Source organism: Pseudomicrostroma glucosiphilum, assembly GCF_003144135.1.
Source record: "Pseudomicrostroma glucosiphilum strain MCA 4718 unplaced genomic scaffold BCV69scaffold_7, whole genome shotgun sequence".
Classification (NCBI taxonomy): domain Eukaryota; kingdom Fungi; phylum Basidiomycota; class Exobasidiomycetes; order Microstromatales; family Microstromataceae; genus Microstroma; species Microstroma glucosiphilum.
In genome coordinates, this window is record NW_020289919.1 from 177,158 (window position 1) to 197,157 (window position 20,000).

General features: G+C 57.8%; 8 protein-coding genes and 2 non-coding genes across 10 annotated transcripts; 4 read left to right on the top strand and 6 right to left on the bottom strand.

The window, feature by feature from the left end:
* The first annotated feature begins 18 nt into the window (after window positions 1–18).
* Window positions 19–766, top strand: BCV69DRAFT_282797 (hypothetical protein). Its single transcript, XM_025492477.1, has 2 exons — window positions 19–581; window positions 704–766. Exon 1 carries the CDS (start codon window positions 99–101, stop codon window positions 555–557), a length of 459 nt encoding a protein of 152 aa, XP_025347748.1. The 5' UTR covers window positions 19–98; the 3' UTR covers window positions 558–581; window positions 704–766.
* On the bottom strand, window positions 663–2,940 carry BCV69DRAFT_308282 (ARM repeat-containing protein; the record flags this gene model as incomplete). The annotated part of the gene is made up of 2 exons (XM_025494704.1): window positions 663–2,392; window positions 2,486–2,940. The coding sequence occupies 2 exons, from the start codon at window positions 2,938–2,940 to the stop codon at window positions 1,009–1,011; spliced, it is 1,839 nt and encodes a 612-aa protein (XP_025347749.1). The 3' UTR covers window positions 663–1,008.
* A 457-nt stretch (window positions 2,941–3,397) lies between these two features.
* BCV69DRAFT_299072 (hypothetical protein) lies at window positions 3,398–4,489 on the top strand (the record flags this gene model as incomplete). Its single annotated transcript, XM_025494294.1, has 2 exons — window positions 3,398–4,234; window positions 4,334–4,489. 2 exons carry the CDS (start codon window positions 3,398–3,400, stop codon window positions 4,487–4,489), a joined length of 993 nt encoding a protein of 330 aa, XP_025347750.1.
* A 245-nt stretch (window positions 4,490–4,734) lies between these two features.
* On the bottom strand, window positions 4,735–6,075 carry BCV69DRAFT_308286 (calcium-dependent phosphotriesterase; the record flags this gene model as incomplete). Its single annotated transcript, XM_025494705.1, has 2 exons — window positions 4,735–5,746; window positions 5,825–6,075. The coding sequence occupies 2 exons, from the start codon at window positions 6,073–6,075 to the stop codon at window positions 4,735–4,737; spliced, it is 1,263 nt and encodes a 420-aa protein (XP_025347751.1).
* Window positions 6,076–6,492: 417 nt separating this feature from the next.
* BCV69DRAFT_299074 (hypothetical protein) lies at window positions 6,493–12,603 on the bottom strand (the record flags this gene model as incomplete). The annotated part of the gene is made up of 1 exon (XM_025494295.1): window positions 6,493–12,603. One exon carries the CDS (start codon window positions 12,601–12,603, stop codon window positions 6,493–6,495), a length of 6,111 nt encoding a protein of 2,036 aa, XP_025347752.1.
* Window positions 12,604–13,118: 515 nt separating this feature from the next.
* On the top strand, window positions 13,119–14,732 carry BCV69DRAFT_282802 (hypothetical protein). Its single transcript, XM_025492478.1, has 3 exons — window positions 13,119–13,859; window positions 13,943–13,966; window positions 14,052–14,732. Exons 1-3 carry the CDS (start codon window positions 13,221–13,223, stop codon window positions 14,649–14,651), a joined length of 1,263 nt encoding a protein of 420 aa, XP_025347753.1. The 5' UTR covers window positions 13,119–13,220; the 3' UTR covers window positions 14,652–14,732.
* Window positions 14,733–15,055: 323 nt separating this feature from the next.
* BCV69DRAFT_t18 lies at window positions 15,056–15,159 on the top strand. The gene has a single exon. It is a non-coding gene; the product is annotated as a tRNA-Lys (tRNA).
* Window positions 15,160–15,441: 282 nt separating this feature from the next.
* Window positions 15,442–17,634, bottom strand: BCV69DRAFT_282803 (hypothetical protein). Its single transcript, XM_025492479.1, has 3 exons — window positions 17,375–17,634; window positions 17,083–17,276; window positions 15,442–16,824 (listed from the first exon to the last, which is right to left on the bottom strand). Exons 1-3 carry the CDS (start codon window positions 17,520–17,522, stop codon window positions 15,658–15,660), a joined length of 1,509 nt encoding a protein of 502 aa, XP_025347754.1. The 5' UTR covers window positions 17,523–17,634; the 3' UTR covers window positions 15,442–15,657.
* A 231-nt stretch (window positions 17,635–17,865) lies between these two features.
* BCV69DRAFT_t24 lies at window positions 17,866–17,951 on the bottom strand. Its single transcript has one exon. It is a non-coding gene; the product is annotated as a tRNA-Val (tRNA).
* Window positions 17,952–18,720: 769 nt separating this feature from the next.
* On the bottom strand, window positions 18,721–19,963 carry BCV69DRAFT_299077 (hypothetical protein; the record flags this gene model as incomplete). The annotated part of the gene is made up of 2 exons (XM_025494296.1): window positions 18,721–19,668; window positions 19,787–19,963. The coding sequence occupies 2 exons, from the start codon at window positions 19,961–19,963 to the stop codon at window positions 18,721–18,723; spliced, it is 1,125 nt and encodes a 374-aa protein (XP_025347755.1).
* Window positions 19,964–20,000: the final 37 nt, after the last annotated feature.

Here is a 20,000-nt window from a genome sequence, read left to right on the forward strand (position 1 = left end):
CATCGCATCGCATCGCATCGCCCATCACGCCTTTTTTTGTTTTTGCCGGCAGGGTAGCCGGTGGGGGGGGGAGGGCGGGCAAAAGCAACGAAAGCTGCATGCCTCGCCCCTTTACCCTGCCACACGTACAGCTCCAGACAGCCCCACCCAGCTTGAAGATCCCACACGCGACTTCTCAAGCGGCCAAAGGAGCATCACGTACAGAAGGAGAATCAGAAAATGCAAAGAAGGTTTTCATTCATCCTCAGCCAAGCCAAGCCTTCATCACCCGCCGGCCGAGTCGGCATCACCAAGGGTCAGCCTCGGCACCAATTCAACTGACGTCGACCGAGCAAGCCACACACTTCATTGCCCTTTGGCCATTGCAACCCCACCCACTCATCTTGTGTCTGCCTGCCTGCCGTGTCTTCCGCCCAACTCTTTCCAGTCCCCCTTTCCGTTCCCCGCAACAGAGGAGGAAAGAGAGGGGGAGGGTAAAGGTGATATGTGCAAGTGATCGAGCGGGGCGTCAATCCATTGAGCATGGACAAAGGGAACAGGCGAGCGGGGGGGCGTAGATTCATGGGAGTGTGAGAGTGAATGTGAGTGAGTGTATGGGAGAAAAGCGGGTATTTCCCGTTGGATTTGGCTGCTCCTTCCATTGCACTAAAGCCTGGCGAGGGAGTGTGATTGACAGTCAGCTTCCCAGTCGGTCGGTCATTCAGTCAAGCCTCGCCTTATTCTCATTCCCACTCCACAGTGGATCCTTCCGCTCAAAATCACTGCCTAGGACTGGGGGGAAGATCAAGATGAGCTAAGAGGCTTGGGAGTCACAGTGTCAGCAGTCGGTATGGGACAGAGCGAGCGGGCGGACGGGCGAACAGGCGGGTGGGTAGAAAGGGAATCATTCCAGGAGGCTTTACATTCACAATCAATCACCGATCTGCTTACAACAGGGCACTGTCCTGCCAGCCCCATAGACTGCGTCTTTCGTCGGAGGATCTACTCCACACACACCTCACCTCCACCTCATCTCCAGCTCTCGCTCATCAGTTTGCCGACGGTGTTCAGCGCTCGGTACTTGACTTCGGAATCTTCGTGGCTGATGAACTTCATAATCTCCACTTTGCCACCCCTTGTCTCATTCACCCGCCGCCTGCCAGACTCGGTAAACTGGATCAGCTTGCCAATGTCGTGCAGGGCGACGGAAAGCGTGACTGCATCCGATGAAGTCTTCAGCAGGCTGATCAGCCGAGTGAGGCCAGTCCTGGGCGTCTTTTCTCCATCTTGATCCTCGTCCTCCTCGGCATCCTTCTTATTGTCGGCAGAGGCCTCCTCAGATGTGCCCGAAGAGCTACCGGGCTCGAGGAGCTTCTGGCCATTGGCCTTCCAAAAGTCGTCCAGCTCATGGGCTGGGTTGTCCCAGGACAATTTGCCCGAAGACAATTCAGATAGATATTCGTCGTAGCTGCTCATGCCCTTGAGCTTCTCCTCCAATTCCGAGGCGAGGAACTTGAGATCTTCCTCGAGCTCCTCGTCACTCCATTTCCGCTCGCTCAGAATCTCCACCAGGGGCAAAAGCTTGCTGCCCAGCATCACAGGGCCGTTCTCACTCGGCGCCTTGAGCAGAAGATTCTTCAGAGTGGCGATTGTGATGCGGATCACCTTCTCCTTGACTGCGCCTCGAGCAATATCGACGAGTAGAGGGACAATGGAGAATTTGCGATTGATGTCCTCCGAGATCGACTCGGAGAAAGACAAGAGCCAGAAGCAGAAGATGACCTGGTACTGCATTTGTGGGGTCACTGGCGACGACTTGGCGTTGCCAGAACCACGTGACGATGAGCCCTCGCCTTGCTCGTCGTTGCCATTGCCGTTGCCGTTGCTAGATGACGGTGTGGACGACTGTGCCCCTTGAGGAGCCACTAAGGCAGCCTGCAGGATGTATACTAGACCTCTGATGAGCCCGGGGCTCTGGCCGTGCTTGATCTTCTTCTTCTGTGTCTCGTCTTCCTCATTCTCCTTGTCCTCATCGTCTTTCTTGACCTCTTTCTCTTCCGTAGTGGGTGTCTCGCTCTGTCGGCGCATCTCATCCTTCCAGACTTCTTGTCTAAACTGCTGTGTCCTGAGCAGTGACTCGAGCAGCTGAATTGCGATGTCTGCTCCATTGCCGTCTGCGTAGATATCGCCGGATGTTGGGGGCCTAAGCAGACCGGCGCCAGCAGCTGGTGTGGACTCGCCCGAAGACGTCGTGGAGTTGATGAGCTTGGAGAGGAAGGTGAGAAGGCGAGTGATGACGGATGTAGGGGCAGTAGTGAGTGTGGAAGAGTGCGAGGTGTTCGGCGCGACCAAGAGGAGGGTCAAGAATTGGGCTGCCTTGAGCTGAGCAAAGTCATCGGCAACATCCAGGACTCTGACGGTGTGTAGAGAAGGCGAGGCGGGTGGTCAGTATCTCAATCCAGTGCCCCGCTGTACTCTTTCGGTACTTGCTGCCGATTGCACTCACTTGATCAGAGGTGCCCATGGCCAAGCGACATCCTCTCCTTTGCCCTTCTTTGACTCCTTGGCTTTCTTTGCAGCCTTGAAGAAGAGACCCACCCTGTCATCCCGACCCTCGAGCATATCACCAATCAGTACCAGCACCTGTTGCAGGGTATCGGTCCTGCTGAGCTTGCCCAATAGCCTGAGGTAGAGGACTGCATAATCTTCTCCCCTCTCATCGAGCACCTTTTCTGCCTCACTTTGATCCTTGCCGTCGACGGACCGGATCATCTTTAGCTCATCCTGTGATACTAGATCGGCTCGAGCGTACCCCTCCCAAGGGATGGGCCTGGAGCGAATGCGATTTGTGACGCCTGTGAGCCATGGCGAGTTGATGAGTACGAGGGGTGGTGCCGGAGCCCTCTCTACGTCGGCTGGAACATTGTTGCCCTTCTTGGACTTGTCCGAGGACTCGACCATTGTGGACGGGGAGGTCAGGGGGGGGCTACGAGGCGGGGAGGAAGATAGGACGAGGGCCAGAGGGGTACTTGCGCTGAGGAAGCAAAGGTGCCGGAGACGTGTGAAGGGGCAGGTGACCGATGTGAGTGAGCAGTGTGATGGTGAGTATGGGGTGCTCAACGTCGATGTCCGAGGTCAATCGGGATGAACAGAAGGTGAGGCTGCGACGACGACGACGACGACGACGACGATGGACGAGGTGGAGCTGCTGGGTGGTGGCCGTCATCAGCATTCAGGCGCCCCGCCTCCGCCCCGAAGCGCGCGGTGCGGGAGATGCAGGGCGACAAAAGTCACTCGGTCAGCCCACCCAGGAAGCATTGATTTTCCCCATGGCAGGAGCATCACAAGGTACCACCTTACTCGGAGCATCCTCACCAACACCCACCTCTTCGTACGCAAGCCGCTAGCTCTACCCGCCATGGCATCTTCGGCTTCTTCCTCGTCGCTTCTGCGTTCGTCGATCAGAGCAGTTGCTCGTCAGGGCTCGTCTGCTTCGGCTGCCGCATCCTCCTCCAATTCTTCCCGTACATTCACTTCCACCACCACCTCCCCCGCCGCCCTCACCGAAGGCCAAAACACAACCACTACAACCCCCCCTCTGTCACCCTCTCGAAAGAAGAGCGACAATGTCAAGGTCTCTCTCCTCCTCTCTCGCCAGCCTCTGATCCTTCGCTCGCCCACACCACTCGAATCAGCCTACTTCGAGTACAATCACGCCCTCACCCGTCGTCTCTCCCAACCCTTTGCCAAAGACTTTTACTTTAGAAAAGGTTCAGCAGCAGAGACTAAATTCGACGCCGAGGAGAGCTACAGAAGGAGCCACCTGGACTTTCCTTCCTCCTCATCATCGAAGAAGGAGGTAGATGGAAAAGGCAAGGGTAAAGGTCAAGCTGCCCCACCCTCGACAGAGACCGCTGCTTCGGTGGGCGATACAGCCACTGCTACCGATCCAGATGCAGAGCTCTACGCAACTGTTCCGCGCAAGACGGCAGCGGATGAGAGCAATGACACTACTAGTCTAGAGCGGGCGTTGGATCGATGTCTCTTCCTCCTCTTCAAGGATCCTGCGACGGGCCAATGGAGATTACCAGAGAGGGGAGTGGATCTGAATAAGAAGGAGACACTGCATCGTGTTGCTACATTGCCGGTTAAGGAGGCATTGGGGGAGAAGCTCGACATCTGGCTTGTGAGCCATTTGCCCATTGGAGTCATGCCGCGGCCAGTGGAAGGAAAGAACGGGGTAGGATCGGACAAGGTGAGCAGGAGAGCAAGAGCCAACAGGCACTTAGAGAGACAGAGCCCGAATGATCATGCTGATGTACACCCTCCTTTCCATCGTGATCCGCCCCTACAGACCTATTTTCTGCGAGCCCATCTGGTATCTGGCTCACCAAAGGGCGCAGAAGGAAGGGAATACGCCTGGCTCACAAGGGAAGAGATCGAGGAGAGGTTGGGCAGTGGAGGTTCAAAGGAGTACTTTGAAAGCATCAGGGACCTTCTCAGCGAGTAAAGGGAGGCTCGAATCGGGAGAGGCGAGAGGACAATGCTATTCGTTCTTTCGGTCGTTCGGAAGACAATCTCATTCGATCGTATGCGATCTTTTGGCCTCGCTACATCTGCATACAAAACGTTCCTAGTGTTCAAAAGATGAGAACGATCATGTCGCAATTCTCTTGCGCTACTCTCTGCGTCCCTCTCGCTTCTGTAGAGGGAGCGCTCTCTCTCTCTCTCTCCCACACTCCCGTCATCTCCACCTTAGAACTTCATCTTCACCGGCTCCTCATAGAGGTCACATTCCCACATGAATTCCTGCAGCAAGCTCGCAAGGTAAATCTTGCCCGTAGACTCATCCACGGCAACTCCTGTAATCCCACTAGGCGATTCAGCACTCGTCGAATCGTCTTCAAAGACTTTTTCCACCTTGTACTTTTCTCCGAAAAAGGCATCTTTCCCACCCGTGTTCTTGGAGAGCTTGGCAATGAGGCTGTGTGCGCCGGCCTTTCTAGGCGTCGCAAAGTGTGTCGAGAGGGAGTGAAGCGAGGGGAAAGAGGCAATGTACACACCACCAGACTTGGTGGTGTAGAGATTGTCGGTGAGGTAGGGGAACTTGACCGTGTCTTGTAGAACGACAGAATTGTCGTGCGGTTGACGCTGCAAAATGGAAAGCTTGTCCGAGGCAGTCGCTGAGACGTAGTAGAGTTCTTCGTCACCTGGGGCTACGCCGCGGGAAATGCCATTGGCGAACGTCAAGCCGTCTAAGACGACCTTGCATCCTCTGGTATCGCAGTGCACTACCTCTGTCCAGGGGAAGATGGCGTCAAGCGCCTTCTTCTTGCCCCTCTTGATGTGATGGTCATTGGTGACGTAGAAGGTGTCCGGTCCCGTGGGCTCAACATTGTTTGGTGTCCTGATGAGCGGGTGCGCAACCGTCCGGACATGTTGAGCCACATCGCTGCCCACTCGCGTCTCAAAGATTTCAATCGTCGAATTGGCGCCTGTAGTCTCGTCGAGGATAAGAGCATTGATGAGTCCGTCAAGGGAAGGACGATGGTTGACAAGGAAGACGCGCATCAAGTCCGACCCTGGGGTAGGGTCGGTCCAGAATCCAAAGCCGTGCGAGGTAAAGGAGCCTTCGCCTGCTAGGCCGTGGAAACCCTCGAGGCGAACCTTTCGAGTGCGTGACTCAAAGTCGCCCTCTGTGGATCGCGTGTCGAGGACAGCGAGATAGTCTCTGTTGGGACGGTTGAGGGCATCCCAGTGGTCGTTGCTGGTGAAGAAAGACGATATGGGGTGGGCCCAGCATCAATGACCGCGTCCCTCGCAGCTCACTCGCGACTCAACTCACCAAGGGAACCAGGTCATCCTATCGTCGATGCTATTTCCACACGCTGCGTACAAGTAGCCGGTATCCTCATGCAGCCATGTATCCTCACAACTCCTCAACGAAGGGATCTTCCTACATTGCTGATTGTTCAACTCTCCCAGCTCGCGCCCAACGTAGCCGAGGGTCTTGAGCTTGGGGTAGACAAAGGGGTATAGGGCAGAGAGGAGGGCTACAGTGGAGATGCCCGCAATGGAGAGGAACTTGGTTGCCATGACTGCGGGCTGTGAGTGTTCTCTATCTCCCGAGGTGGGAATGGTATACAGAGGTAGAGGTGTGAGGGATGAGGTGGCAGATGACAAGTGAGGCAGTCGCCAAGCCGCGAAGGGAAGGCGAAGGGCGAGGGGAGGAGGTCCCTGCGCCCCCTGCCGGCCATCCGTCTTCCAGTCCCAGGCCACGCGACTTGCCGCTCCCGAGGTGGAGGCGAAGCGGAGTGCAGAGCCGAGGTACGGTAGACTCACGCCACGGCCTAGACTGCCGCCGCATTGCGAAGCCCCCGCGTAGGGTAGCTGAAACGGCAGGTGTGTATGGAGATCATTGACGCGAGCATGGATAGGATGAAAAGACAGGAGCGTACCAGTCGATGTCATGAGGCAGTGTGGAGCGCCTTGGGGCCTACTTCTCTCCCAACCTCAGTCACGCCATCGCCCATCCTGGCTACCAGTGCCAGTAGCAGGCCAACCCCTAACACCAATGTAGAAGAGATCAATGCAGCGCCGGGTGGCAGCGGCGGCTTCAGAACCTGGCGCTGAGCTCACAGCAGTGTTATCATCCGCATCGCCTCTTCGAGCAGCACTCCCGACCGGCCCGTCCCCAGCCAGGATCTTGATGGCCATGTATCTGCCAATGGGTCGCTGCCTCCTCTGTTGCGCATCTCCATGCGTACGCAGACCTTCTTGCTCGAGATTCACGATGGCTCCGCCTCGCGTTAGATCAATAGGGAATATGGCCGCCGGGCGCAATTGCGGCAAGGACCGCGAATCAGAGGTAGAGCCACCCGCAGCCTCTCGAGCGTCCAACAACCTCTGTACCCCGGCATCGTCCGCCCTGTGCATCTCCTCCCGTCGTCGAGCAACAGCAGTTGGATCACCCAGATCCCGCTCTTCCTGTTCAGAGTCCTTCAATGGATCTAGCTCCCACGGCTCCAGTCTGCTCCTTGAACCTCTGTCTTCTTCGTGATGTCGACTGGACCTCTCGCGCCTGAGTGTCCGGAGATAGCGAATGGCGTCCGTCTTGTGGACATTGTCCCATTCGGCAAGCTGCTCCCGCGTGATAGGAGATATACTAAAGAAGATTAGGGCATGGATGTGATTTCTGGGCTCCCGTCGAGCTGCATCGACGGATGGGCTTGTTGAAGACTGTAGTGGAGGCCTTGAAGTGCTCTGCTGCGGACTGGTGCTAGAGGCATGAGCCGGAATGGCAGAGCCACTACCGGCCCCACTTTCGTTCGCTCTACCAACGTCCCCACCTTGATCCGGGCCTTGAAGCGGGCTGGGCGCTTCTCGGGCCTTGACGATAAGGCTGCTGAGGGCGAATACCGGTCCCTGACTGTCGGGCCCCTCTGCGCTAGCCTTGTGCGTAGCTGCCTGCGCAAAAGACTGAGCCCTGAGAGCGATGAAGCGGTCCACCTTGTCCTTTGCAACGAGGGAAAGAACTTGGGCGCTCGCGGTCGGTCGCGCATCGTCATCGGGACAGACCTGCACGCAAAGCTCCTTGACGAGGGCAAGTTGCTCTTCTGTGAGTGGAACTGGCTCGGTGAAGAGCAGCGAAGGCAGTTCGGAGCGAGCTAGGCGAGGCGGGACAGGATCCGTGCCTGAAGCCGAGGGTGTGACGTTCACTGCACCGTTCCCCGCTGCAACATCTCCAAGACCGCCCACCCTGGGTGTCGCGGCTGAAGATTGGCTTTGAACAGCAAAGAAGCCTGGAGGCAAGGCTGCCCGTATCGCGAGACCACGAATGACAGAAATGTCGTCGTTTGACAGCCTCGAGAGTTGGGAAACCCTTTCTGCGACAGTCGATGCCGTGCCTCTGAGCGCTAGTATGTGACGGATGACAGAGGTCTCCCTATCGGTCAGACCGCGAGGGATCTGGGGCATATTGGCAGGCACACTCCCAGCTACCGAGCGCCCAGCAGGGGGAGAAGCTAGTGGGCTAGACGATGCGGCCTGAGTAGCCGCTTCAGGAGCAGGCAGAGTGCTCTCCGTGACATCGCCCATGCTTGGAGGGGTCACGGGGTTGCTGCTGCCTGTCATGAGTCTCGCTCGAGCTGTGTTCCACGCCTGCTCCTCTTCGAGTCTGCTCATAGAAGGGCCGGATAGCGGCGACACCCCGCCATCTTGCGCAGTGAGACTTGCCATCAATGGCGTCCTAGTAGTCGTCAGGTGGCTTGAGGAAGGAGCAGGGTCCCGGGATGCTCCAGACTGAGGCATGGCGGCTAGAAACCGAAGGACCACCTCAGTACCACGGCTAGCATCGAAGCTCACGCTGCTCTCATCATTACGAAGAACATTGCGCATCCGTGCTAATGTAGTCGCAGGCATGCTACCTTGATCACTGGGCTCGTCTGACCTCATGTGACGACTGATTTCGAATCGCAGTGGATAGGAGCTTTCCATAGTGGTGCTAGACAGTGGAATTTGGGCAGGCGACCAATTCTCCAAGCGTCGCCGATGAGCCGATAGGACGGCATCACGATAGGCAGAGTGTCCAGCCGAATCCATTGCTTCGACGATGAGTGCCGATGTTGCATCAAGACGACGCTGGTCTTCAGCGGTGATGAGACTGCGCAGTGGGGGATGGCTGAGAAGTAAAGCTTGTGCTGCGAGGGGTGACGCCAGGATCGAATCGTCCAGACACCGACGAGAAGAGGTGGGCCCAGGCGACTGCAGCGTAGACCGGTTCTGGTCTTCGTCCTTCTCTCGGCCAGTGCTCGACGTCGAGAGTGCGAGTGAGGACGATGAAGCCGAACGTCGCATGAGAGGAGCGAAAGCAGTCCGGCTCTCCGCCGCTGGCGGCGTCTCTCTTGAAGTCTCCACAGTGCGCTCGAGATAGTTGAAGCCGCCACGGGGAGCCCTAGGACCCCGGAGCTGAGGAGCAGAATCGCGCAGGGTGCGACGTCTGACGAGTGATGAGTTCGCTAATGTCTGTGGTCTTGTCTGGCTCACGGGCTCGGCTGGTGGCCTTTGTCCTGCCGATAGCATATCAGCAGGAGTGGCTGCCGGAGAGACAGTAGTATGCTCAGTCCTACTGTTGATCGCGTCACCAGTCTGGCCTGCAGATGATTGCATATCTTGTACCCTTCTCAAAGCAGCCTCGCTAGATTCCAGAACTCTCCCAATACGACCCTCTCTTTGTCGAAGCTCATCGATACGCGCTCTTCGCCTCGCAAGCTCCTCTGTCAGTCGCTCAGCAGAAGCCCTCAACTCTTCCTCTCGTTCCCTCAGCTCCGCTTCAAGGCGGCTAGAGACGTCGGCCATCCGGTCCTGAACAGCAGCCACAGCAGATGAGCTTCGATGCATCGGAGAGGTTGTTGAATCTTGATCGACTGGATTGGAGAGCTCCTGTGGGGTTGCTTCTTCCGGTTCGTCTGTCATGACGTCCGCCAGTATCCCATCGCCTGATGAACGTCGATTTACGTGCTCGGCTTGAGAGGCGTGCCAGATTGCGAGCTGACGTGACCTCAGCTCATCGATGGGGACATCTCGATGAAGATCGAAGACTGAGAGATTGGGAGCCGAAGAGATGGCCTGCAATGCACTGGGGTTTGCATCGGTATTAGTACTCGATGGCTGTCCAGCACCCCAGTACTCGGCTCGTCGGGCGAGGGAAGACCAGGTCGGAATGGGCCGAGGCTCGTTGCCAATTGCGGCTACTTGCTGATGCATTCGGGAAGGTCTTGCAGCATCTTGCGCTGCTAGATTGCCGCTGGCGAGCACTAGGTCGTCTTCGTTGAGAGAACGCAAGCGTTGTGGCCTTCTGACCGTTCTGGGATCAGAGGCTGCCTGGATTTCGGCTGTCGAGGGCTGACTTGTCTCGGCACTGATCGGTCGCAACGGAGACCGGATAGACCTGGGCATCATTCCCTCTGTTCTGAGAGTGACAGCGTCTGTCCGTGGCTCTTCGGTCGAACTCGGACTCGTAGAGAGCCCGCGATTGCCAGAAGGTCCACGGAACCACATCGTGACGTTATCCGAGCCTTCATCGCGGGTGGCTCGGACGGGACTCTGTGGCATCGGGGGAGAGGGAGGACTCTGCCCAGAACTGCTCACAAGAGTCCATCCCTCGGCGACGTTTCGAGGGGCAGTCGTAGTCGCCGAAGCCAGCCAAGGGTTAGAACTTGACGTAGTGTCATCTCCGTCGGCAATGACGAGGGCTGTCCGATTTCTCTGGCGACGGGCGGCGCCTTCATCGTCTACCTCAGCGTCCTCTCCTCTACCTCGAGATCTCCTACCGCTACGATGCCTTGTCGAGATATCTTCATCCCCACTGACAATTACTTCTCGAGGGACTCGCTCTCCGTCTGGATCGTCTCGAGCTGCCTGAGCAGCAGCAGCAGCAAGTGAGCCTTGCATCCGAGCCCTGACGCCGCGATACCAGTCTTGGCCGACAGCATCACCATCAGGATCAAGATTGGCAGGATCGTCTGTCGGATTGGCGGTAGCATCATTGAAGTCAGACTGGCTTCGAGAGTTTGAAGTTGAGGGCAGCTCTTGACCGCGTGACGGTGGCGAGTACCATGGAAAGAGCTCGTGAGGTCTCGGAGCAGAATCAAAAGGAAAGACTTCGGCCACATTTGCTGAATTGGTCTCACTTCGATCTGTTCTGCGATCCTCGAGTCCGTCCAATGCCCTCAGCCGCCGTAGAAGCCGCATGCCGTTTCCGTCGGAGATGCGCTGCCCATGTGTGGTAGTTGCAGCGGGCGAAGTAGCGATATCGGTCGAGACAGACGAACTCGGCGAGGACTCTCCCACCCCTAGTCGTCGAGGCTGACGACTGTTCCGGAGATTCTCACGCAGCGCTCGGGCGCTACGAGCCAGTCGAGCGACTTCTTCTGCTGCAGCGGTTCGTTGCGGAGGAGAGGCGGCAGCGGCCGGAACGTGAAAGGCGGAATCCGGAAGAGGATCGTTGCCGCTCGACCGCATTGCTGGAGTCTGGCTAGGATGAGTGGGCTGTACAGAGTGCGGCGGTCTGCCTGAGCCTATCGGAGCGGTGAGTGGTGGGGTGGGGCTAATGAGGGTCGGCGGTGGTCGTAAAGATTCGTTGTTGCGGGCTAGACTGGCTGCCCATGGGTCCGTGAGGCTGCCGTCAAGCGTTACAGCGGGTAGGCCCAGTGAATCGTTGACGTTCGGAGTGCCTACAACGCTTGTAGGATGGCGAGGTACGGTAGGAGCTCCCGCTTCAGCTGAATCCCCACTAGTGCGATCCGCAGAGCTCGTAGCAGAAGGGCCACCTGTCGTGCGGTCAGCAGGCCTACTTGCAGCGACGCCTGATCCACCTCCCACGGCCGTCCTAGCATTGCGAACGGTAGCTCTCCACTCATTGGCTAAGGCAGAGGCCGGCGTGACACCATCGCTGCTTCGCAATCCAGCCGCCTCGCGACCCCTAGCGAGCAATTCAGCGCGCAGCCAAGTTCCTGCTGGTCCCAAATATCGTCTGCCCCAGATGGGATGCGGTAGTCCGCGAGGTCCGGCTTCGATACCAAATGGCAACATGCTGCGAGACGATGTGGAAGCAACTCTGGCCTCTTCTTCGCCGGGTCCATCCTCGTCCGGCGAGATACCAGCGGCGATGGCCAAGTCTCGACACAGGTGGTTCCAAGCTGTGAGGTCATCGTGGAGTGTACCGCCGCTGGCCAAGAAGCGAGAACTCTGAGCCTCTCTGGGCATCAAGGGCCTCTGATCTCGGTGACGCTGGAGGGAAGTACGCCGAAGCGACGGTAGAAAGTCAGAAGTCTGGTTGGCTTGGCTAGTCTCGTTGCTCTGACGACTGCCGAAAGCAGTGGTCGAATCTTGAAGAGGACTCTGGAAGTGTGCGTTAGTCTGGCCCCGAGTCGAAACGATGTCCTCGCGCTGTAGCCTGTCTTCCAAGGAGGACATTTCAGACCCGGAGATCACAGAAGACTCGTCGATATAAGGACGAGGAAGCGTGGGTCCCTCTGTAAGGGAGGCCTGGGCATTGTAGCGAGGGTGTGTCACCGGGCCACTAGCAGTGACCTCCATGGATGATGGGGGAGAGGATGACGATGATGCGACGGGTGGTTCTCTAGGTGCTGCGACTGCCTGTCGCCAAGGCATTGACCTGCCGCCGGAGTAGGAAGAGTTTGAGTAAGAGGTGCTAAAGGACGGGAGGAAGCTATAGCCAGCGCGACTAGGCTGTGTCTGAATGGGGTCATCCCTCTTTTCCCTTTCCAGCCTGGTGCGATGAGCTTGGATCCACTCCCATCTGGCTACCTCCGCAGCTCGGTGGATGGAAGCGGCCTGTAGAGGTGCTCCCCGCTCCACGTCTGCCTGCTCCCGCCGGGTCCAGAATTCCACTGAGCCAAATAGGGGTGTGTAGGGTGACGGATTTGAGGCGTTGCCCGTACCGTTGGTGCCAGACGATGTCGATGGATCATTTCCAGGCCGTCTTGGGTCGGAGGCCAAGGAGAGGCTCAATCTGCTCGGAGGAATGTAAAGGTCCTGGTGCGGGTTGCTAGCGTCTGAGCCTGGGCGGGAGGAGTGTGGAGAAGAGACCTCGGCCGCCATATTGAGCCTAGGAGTCGAATTGAGGCAAAGCCGATTGCCTAGACGCCGCTGGCTCGCGGACGATACCGTGCGAATATGTCAGAGCAGTCACGATCAGAGGCGGCAAAGGGTGGCGGACGTAGGGAGGGAGGCCTAGCCTGATCTTGACTGTAGCCGGAGGACTGGCTGACAAGTCCCGAGGGACCGAGGAGGTGAGCCAGCAGTCTTTGAGAGGGGAGGATGCTATGTTGTGAGATGGCGATATGCTGACGATAGGATGGCGTGGGATATGATGGCAGGATGTAAAGGGCCAATGGGGGATGGCAGCCCTAAATCTTTGGTCACTGGGGTGAGCAGCGCCAAGCGAGGGCCACCGGGCGGGCGAGGCAGCGGGGCGGAAGCAGAAGCGTGGGCGGCGTCGGCGGCTGCAGTGGAGGCTCGTCTCCCCCGGCAGCAATCTCGCACGCACGCCGCCTCTTGGCCCCGGCGGCACCTCGGACGGAGCCTTGGACGGCTGCTCTCCCTGTCAACCGGCAGCCCTTGATTGCTCACCACCACCACCACGACCAATTGCCATCATTACGACGACATTGAATGCTCCCGCAAGCGTAGCTACACCGCTACTCAGCTCCTCTACGATGCCTCCTCCATCGAGGGGCCGTAGTCAGCTCCATCCTTCCTCCTCCTCCTCCTCCTCCTCAACCGCTCGCAGTCTCTCGACCTCGGCAGCATCGGCCCACATGCGGTTACCCCCCTTGTCCCAGGTGCCGGCCCACCTCACACGCCTCGCCTATCACGCCCTACAGGTCTTTCGTGGACTCTCGCTCAAGGCAAAGGCGATCCTCTTCTTCTTTGCAGTGGCGTATTTAGCATTGATCGTGACGGTCCTTCGGATAGGCACCCACGGCATACTCGAGTACCTGTCCGGTTTCGCCCTGTACTTTTCCCACTCCTCCTTTGGACCCAGTCTCCTGATCCTCATCATCACAGTGCTCTCCTTTCCGCCCCTGGTCGGCTATGGGACCTCGATTACAGTCTGTGGATTGTCATTTGGGTCTCCGGAGTCAGGCGAGGGGCATGGACTGCTCTTGGCATGGGCAATTGCAGCTGGAGGTTGCCTGACGGGCGCCACTGCCTCTTTCCTCGTCGGCCGTTGGGGGCTGGCGAGATATGGTGATCGCTTTGATTGGATCAGGGAGGTCAGAGGAGGAAAGGAGTGGAGGGCGATGGAGAAGGCGGTAGAACGCAAGGGCTGGAAGATGGCGATTCTTATACGGGTGAGTAGGCAAGGACAGGAAGGGGATGCTATCAGCTCAGGAGGGATACGCGAGCTTAGACTTTTGCTTTTCTTCACCTTCAGCTATGTCCCTTTCCATTTGTCTATGTGAGTTGCGGATTGCGCAGTATTGCGTCTATGTTGGCTTGGTCTGACGGGGAAGGCAGCCATTTCACCCCGTTCCCCTGCGCAGTCAAATCTCTTCTTCTCATCCCTCCGGCCGAGCTCCGTGTCGCTACCCCTCTTCATCTTCGCCACGCTCTGCACTACCCCAAAGCTCCTGATCCACGTCTTTGTGGGAAGCAAAGCCTTCGAAGCCATCCAGTCTGGCAAGAATGGGCAAGCAGCAAGCAAGTCCTGGCTCAGCGTGGCGTCGATCATTGGAGCTAGTCTATTAGGAGCGATCACGAGCTGGTACATCTATAGAGAGACGAAGAAGGTCTTGGACAGTTTCGTAGAGGAGGATGAAGAAGAGGCGAGGATGAATGCCGAGGAAGAAGGTCGAAGGAGGGGAGCTCATCAAGAGTGGGGCAATGGTCACGCTTCGCGGCAACCTGAAGGAGAGGGCTGGGGCTGGTTGGACGCGGAGGAGGGAGACTCACAAAAGCGGCGGACAGTCTCGCAATCGTCGAGGAATGGTCTGCAAAGACAGCCTAGCGGGTCTGCTTCCTTTACATTAGGAGACCTGGACGGAGAAGATGCTCAAGGCTCAGACGGGGTGGATGACTATCTGTATGGCGGCAAGGACGATGCGAAGCGGAGCTTACTCGGGCGCAGTAGTCGTCGGGACTGAGCCGGTCGAACCTGTCCCGCATTAGATGGCTCCTCGAGATACCAATCCAGACGCACCCACGCAGATGGGGAGTACTGCTCTACTGTTAGCTGCTGCGAGATTGGCGGCCTGATTGTGCGTCATGGTGTGTGTTTGTGGCTTCTGCGAGATTTCCTGCTGTCGAAATCCTCCGCCGTAGCCGCTCTGTATACGGCCGACTCAGCATCGTTGTGCTGACTGACCTGCTCATGAGCCGTCGCGACGCTCACCGCTCCTCCACTGCAGCAAGCGAGACGCGCCCGTGCGAAGGCGTCCATGCGTTCAATTCCGCTCGCGACCAGCCTACAAGCCTCCGCTCTCGTACGCCTCAGAGCTTATTGGTATATATACGCTTCCCCTGGACTACACCTCCATCAATTGCTCCATCCCGGCTAGCTCAGTTGGTAGAGCGCTTGACTCTTACTTTGTAGAGATGTCCACAAATCTTAGGAATATCAAGATGTCGAGGGTTCGAGCCCCTCGTTGGGAGCTTTCTTTTTGCCCGTCGTCAGTCCGAGTGACGAGCGGTGGGCGAGCTTTTTGCTCCCCGCGTGCGGCAGGGCGGATCTGTGCATGGTGAGGCGGTCACAGTAGGGGGAGAACATCTTGCAGTATGCCTTCTCCGAGTGGAGTAGAGTGACGGTGTCACTGGTCATGGCGAGAACTAATCATCAAAGGACGGACAGATTGGCCTTCTCGACGAGGCTATTTCTGTGTGCTGGGTGCAAGAGAGCATCGAACCTCCCCCGCCCCACGCTGCACAGGCAAGTCTTGACGTTGTACAGGGCGGATCACCATTGTGCTATTGAGAGAGAGAGCGTATGCGCGGTGACAGGTAGAGGCAACGAAAGACTACGGAGGAACAGGTACGCAGGCGTCTCGCTCATCGGCTCAGCCAGGTCGAGACTCCCATCACATTTCTCCCTCCCGGTATCCGGCCTCTTGACCCCTTCGCTTGCTCTGCGCCTCCCCTACTGGTCGCCCTCCCTCAGGCATCCATCCTAGCCCCTCCGCCACCCCCTCGAGGTCCTCCTCGGCCCCGACCTCTGCCACGTCCTCTACCTCCACGTCCGCCTCTTCCCCCACCTCGAGAAGATCCCACCTCACCAAAGGTGTCTAGATTCTTTCGATCTTCTTCGAAGCGGGCCTGACGTCCACCACCACGCCCTCCTCCCCTCCCACCCCTCGCAGCGCCATCACCACCAAAGCCACCAGACCCACCTCCTCGTCCTTCGGAATCGAAACCAGTAGTAATTCCTCCCCTCTCCTGTCGCGGCGAGGTGACTCGGTCGTGCCTCTCGCGAACCTCGCTAGAAATATTGTCAAAGAAGCTCGACTTGTCGTAGAAGCTCTTGCCTTCCTCCTTTGGCGGTGGGATCGCCTCGAGCACATCGTCATTGCCACCCTTTTCTGCCTCGGCCTTTTCCTTTGCAAACTTGGCATTGGCCGATTCAAAGTCAAAGTCGGACGAAGGGACATCGATGTGGCCAGCTCCATTGCGGGAGGTGCCATTGTCAAAGACGGATGCTGGAGGTCCGCGAGGAGCGCGATTAGCGGAGCCAGGGATGCCACCACTGGTGCCTCGTGGTGCAGCGGGTCTGGCAGGCAGACTTGCATTGACCACGGGCGAGCGAGCTGCCGAGGACTTGGGAGGTTGAGAAGACGTAGTGCCTGCTGTCGCTGCTCCCGCAGTCTCGCCCTTGGGCTTCTGATCGCCTACGTTCAGCTTGGCCAGGTCTGCGACGACCTGGTCTGCAGCAGCCTTGTCGGCAGCTTTGCGCTTGTCGGAGTCTACTTGTGCAGGCTTCGAGGCATCTTCGAGTGCGCCGTTTGTCTTTTGTGCGGATGTAGCAGCCTTTGTCTTCGTTGCAGCGGGCTTGCTAGGTGAAGAGACTGCAGCTGCAGGTGCTGCAGGTGCTGCAGGCGCCTGAGCAGGAGTGTTTTGCTGAGATGCAGGCTGAGGCTGAGGCGGTCGTTGCATCTGAGGTCCTCCTGGTCCGCCAAAGTGAGGCGGAGGCGGTCCCATGAAGGGACCGGGACCATAACCACCATACGCTGCTGGGTGAGGAGGCGGTGGGCCCCATTGACCGGGAGGAGGACCGTAGGGACCAGGTGGGGGGACTCCGCCCCCAAAGCGAGTGTTGGGCGGGCTAGTCTGCGAGGGATCAGGAAGTGTGGTCTAGACTGTCAGCACCTGGTAAGTTGATCTGGCGCATCTCATCCGACAGCCTACAGTCTCTACCGCTCCCCGCTTTGCACCCATGAACGATCAGAAGGAAGGCAACGGAAGCATCCACATGGGGTTATGCGCTCTCGGTGTACATGAAGCTCGAAGGCTCCTTTTTACATCCGTAAAATGCTTCATCATATCGAAGGGGCTGCCAAGTCACAAGGCTACCGTCTGAATACTCACTCCGAGGATGGCAGGGTCTACAAAGTCTTGCTGAGGTTGCTGCTGTTGCTTGGGTGGGTGAGGGTCATCGATGCGAAGGTCCTTGACGTCTGCTGCACGGAAGGTGACGAACTCGTATGTGTTGTTGCTGGGTGGGATCTCATCCTGAGGCTTTCCTTGCGAAGCTAGTCTTCCTTCCGTTCCATACGAACGCACTGGAGGGCAAACGTGAAGGCAAAGACAAGACAGCACAGTCAGCGAGGTTGTTGCGCGATAGTCGCTACGGCTCTGCACATTGCGCCCCACCACTCACCTTGCTCGAGGGCGATGGTGGCCTTGACGGGGTCGATCTGAGCCAGCAGACCCTGGTAGCGGATGTCCGACTTGGACACGAGGCTGATGAGAGCTCCGATGAAATCGGCTGGACCGCCTCCACCGCCTCCTGCAGCATTCGTGGCCATGGCGGACGTAATTGAGGATGAGAGTGTTCGGTGGCTTCGATTACTTCACGTCGTCAGGGGAGAGGAAGAGTCTGTGGGGCGAGAGGAAGCTGAGTATGCACACTGGTGGTGGTGGATTGCGACGGAAGGAGACGCAGCCAGCCGTCGATGCGAAGAAGCGCTCACTGCCTGCCGGGCGCCCAGTGCCAGTCAAGCGGGCGCGTGCGCGTGTGGGCCTGCGTGGCTTGAGCGGAAGCGCCTCCGCCCGCGCCGCCTCCACGCCAGTTTTCGCAGCACACCAAGACGACTTTGGTCTCGTTAAAAAGAAAAGATCAGCTTCGGAAGAAGCAAAAGAGAAGGTGTTTGACGTCACGCGGGCTCGAACCGCAGACCTTCAGCGAACAGTATGAGCTGTTAAGCTGACGCTCTAACCAACTGAGCTATGATGCCCTCGAAAGGAGATTGCCTTCTTGGATGAAAGGTGCTCTCCTCAGAACGTACATGTACTTTCAAGACAAAGGCTTCTTCACTCATGCATCTCCGACTTCGAGAGGGGACAGACACTTGCTGAACGGCCAGGGGGTATCGCTGATGACGATCACGCCCACAGTACGCGCGTGCAGTGCTGCAGCGAGCTTGCATGCTGGTCTCGGTGGAGTGTCAGTCCTCTCGTATGCTCATACAAGCGCCACCAGAAAGGCTCGCTGAGTGAAGGTGCACACGGAGTGATACGAGCTCGCAGGCGTTCACGCTGTCGTCATCATGGAAGTAGGTAAAACTCTCGTTCTTCGAGCGTAGTATGTCTGTGATGCTATTGTGGCCCATGAAAATACAGGCGATCGATGTCATGGACGTAGTGTGCGAGACTATCACTGGTGAAGGCACGGGATTCAGCAGCTACCTTGAAGCGCCGGGTAGGCTACGTCCCTATCGTCGAACAAGGTATATTTGAAATGGCTGATTGTCCTGCGAGTGTTATAGCGTACCGGAATCGTCTTACACCTCCTCTGCCTTTCCTCCCTGATCCGACGCTTCTCCCGCTCCACTGTGGCTTGCCCATGTATGGCAGCCAGGGCTATCCGGACCAAGCGTAAGAGTGGCGCATATGCTCACTGTGAGGCGCACATTGAGGGTGGGGCTCACCGTTCATGGTGAGAATAGTTGGCCACTTGAACCGGCTATCGTTGCGCCTGGCGTCCTGGACTAGCTGCTTTGCGTCCTAAAGCCCAATTCCTTCTGCCCGCAGTATCTGGACCACACCCGGCGAAAATGGCGTCCAGGTGTGGAGGCGGCTACCATCCTCCCAGCCCTCCAAGAACTCATCCTCCCCCACAGGCCACTCATCATCCTCCACCCATCCACCCCGCACGAGCCAGTCGACCTGCCATGGAGATTCCACGTATCGCTTGTCGAAGCAATGGTGGTCCGGATTGATAATCTCCTCGTCATTCTTGCAGATGTGCAGGAATGACGCTGTCCGTACCTTCAGCAGCGCGGTCGCCTGGCACTTTGAGCACAAGAACCAGCTGACTCCCCGTCGACAGCCAGAGGTCTGGGCGGTGCTAGCCACAAAGACGCGAGCACCAAAAGGCGTCAGGCTGCGACGAAAGCGACCTTCTGCGACAATACGGGCGGCTTCTCGAGGTGCAATGACCCGCTGAGGTCGCGCCGCAGCGTAGTCGGCCCCTTTCGATACCCGAGATCCTGCAGCCACTTGCCGAGCATGCTGGCCGGGGAGGAGACCTCTGAACCAGTCGCACCAGGCTTCGACTGTTGCTGGTTCGCTGACTCCGCGCTCAAAATCAGCCGGAAGTGGGAGCTTGTCGAGGGTATCGTTGCTGATCTGCATCAGCTCGGCGATTTGCTCCTTCCTCTCCTCCGCAGGCGACGCGATGATGTCCTGCCGCCCCTGCTCCAGTGCTTGCCCTTGTCGGCGCCACTTCTCTTCTTGCTCCCAGAGCTCATGGTCTGGCGAATTGGCGTGAGTGATTGAAGCTGGCAGGTGCTGCAGAGAGTGTACTGCACAGTGGAGCTGTAGATGCCGGTGTCGCACTTCAGCGATGCATGACTCTAGCCTGACTTCGACGGAGGTAGCTTGCGTCCGGCGCAGAAGCTCATCCGCAGCAAGTTCGTCCTCTCGACTTGCGTGACAATCGAGGATGCAACGCTTCAAGGCAGAGTAGACGCAGAGCAAGTGCAGGTCGGCACGTAGTTACACGCTCGCCCTTGTACTTTATGCAACCGGCGTGGAACACTGTCATTGTCGACATCATCTTCGAGCCTACCTTTGCCAAGTGTAGCGTCCCTGCGAGCTGTGTGAGCTTCCTCGTAGTTAGGTAGTCGTTGTCGCTACTGACTTTGAGAGCCGCCGGACGTTCTTGCAGTCCGTCGCGCTCGACGAGAAGCTCGTGTACCTTGGCCGAGTGTAGCACCAGATACTTGAGGGTGTCTCCCTTTGCCATGATCGTATCTCTCAGCGGTGGGCACAGCAGCGACAGC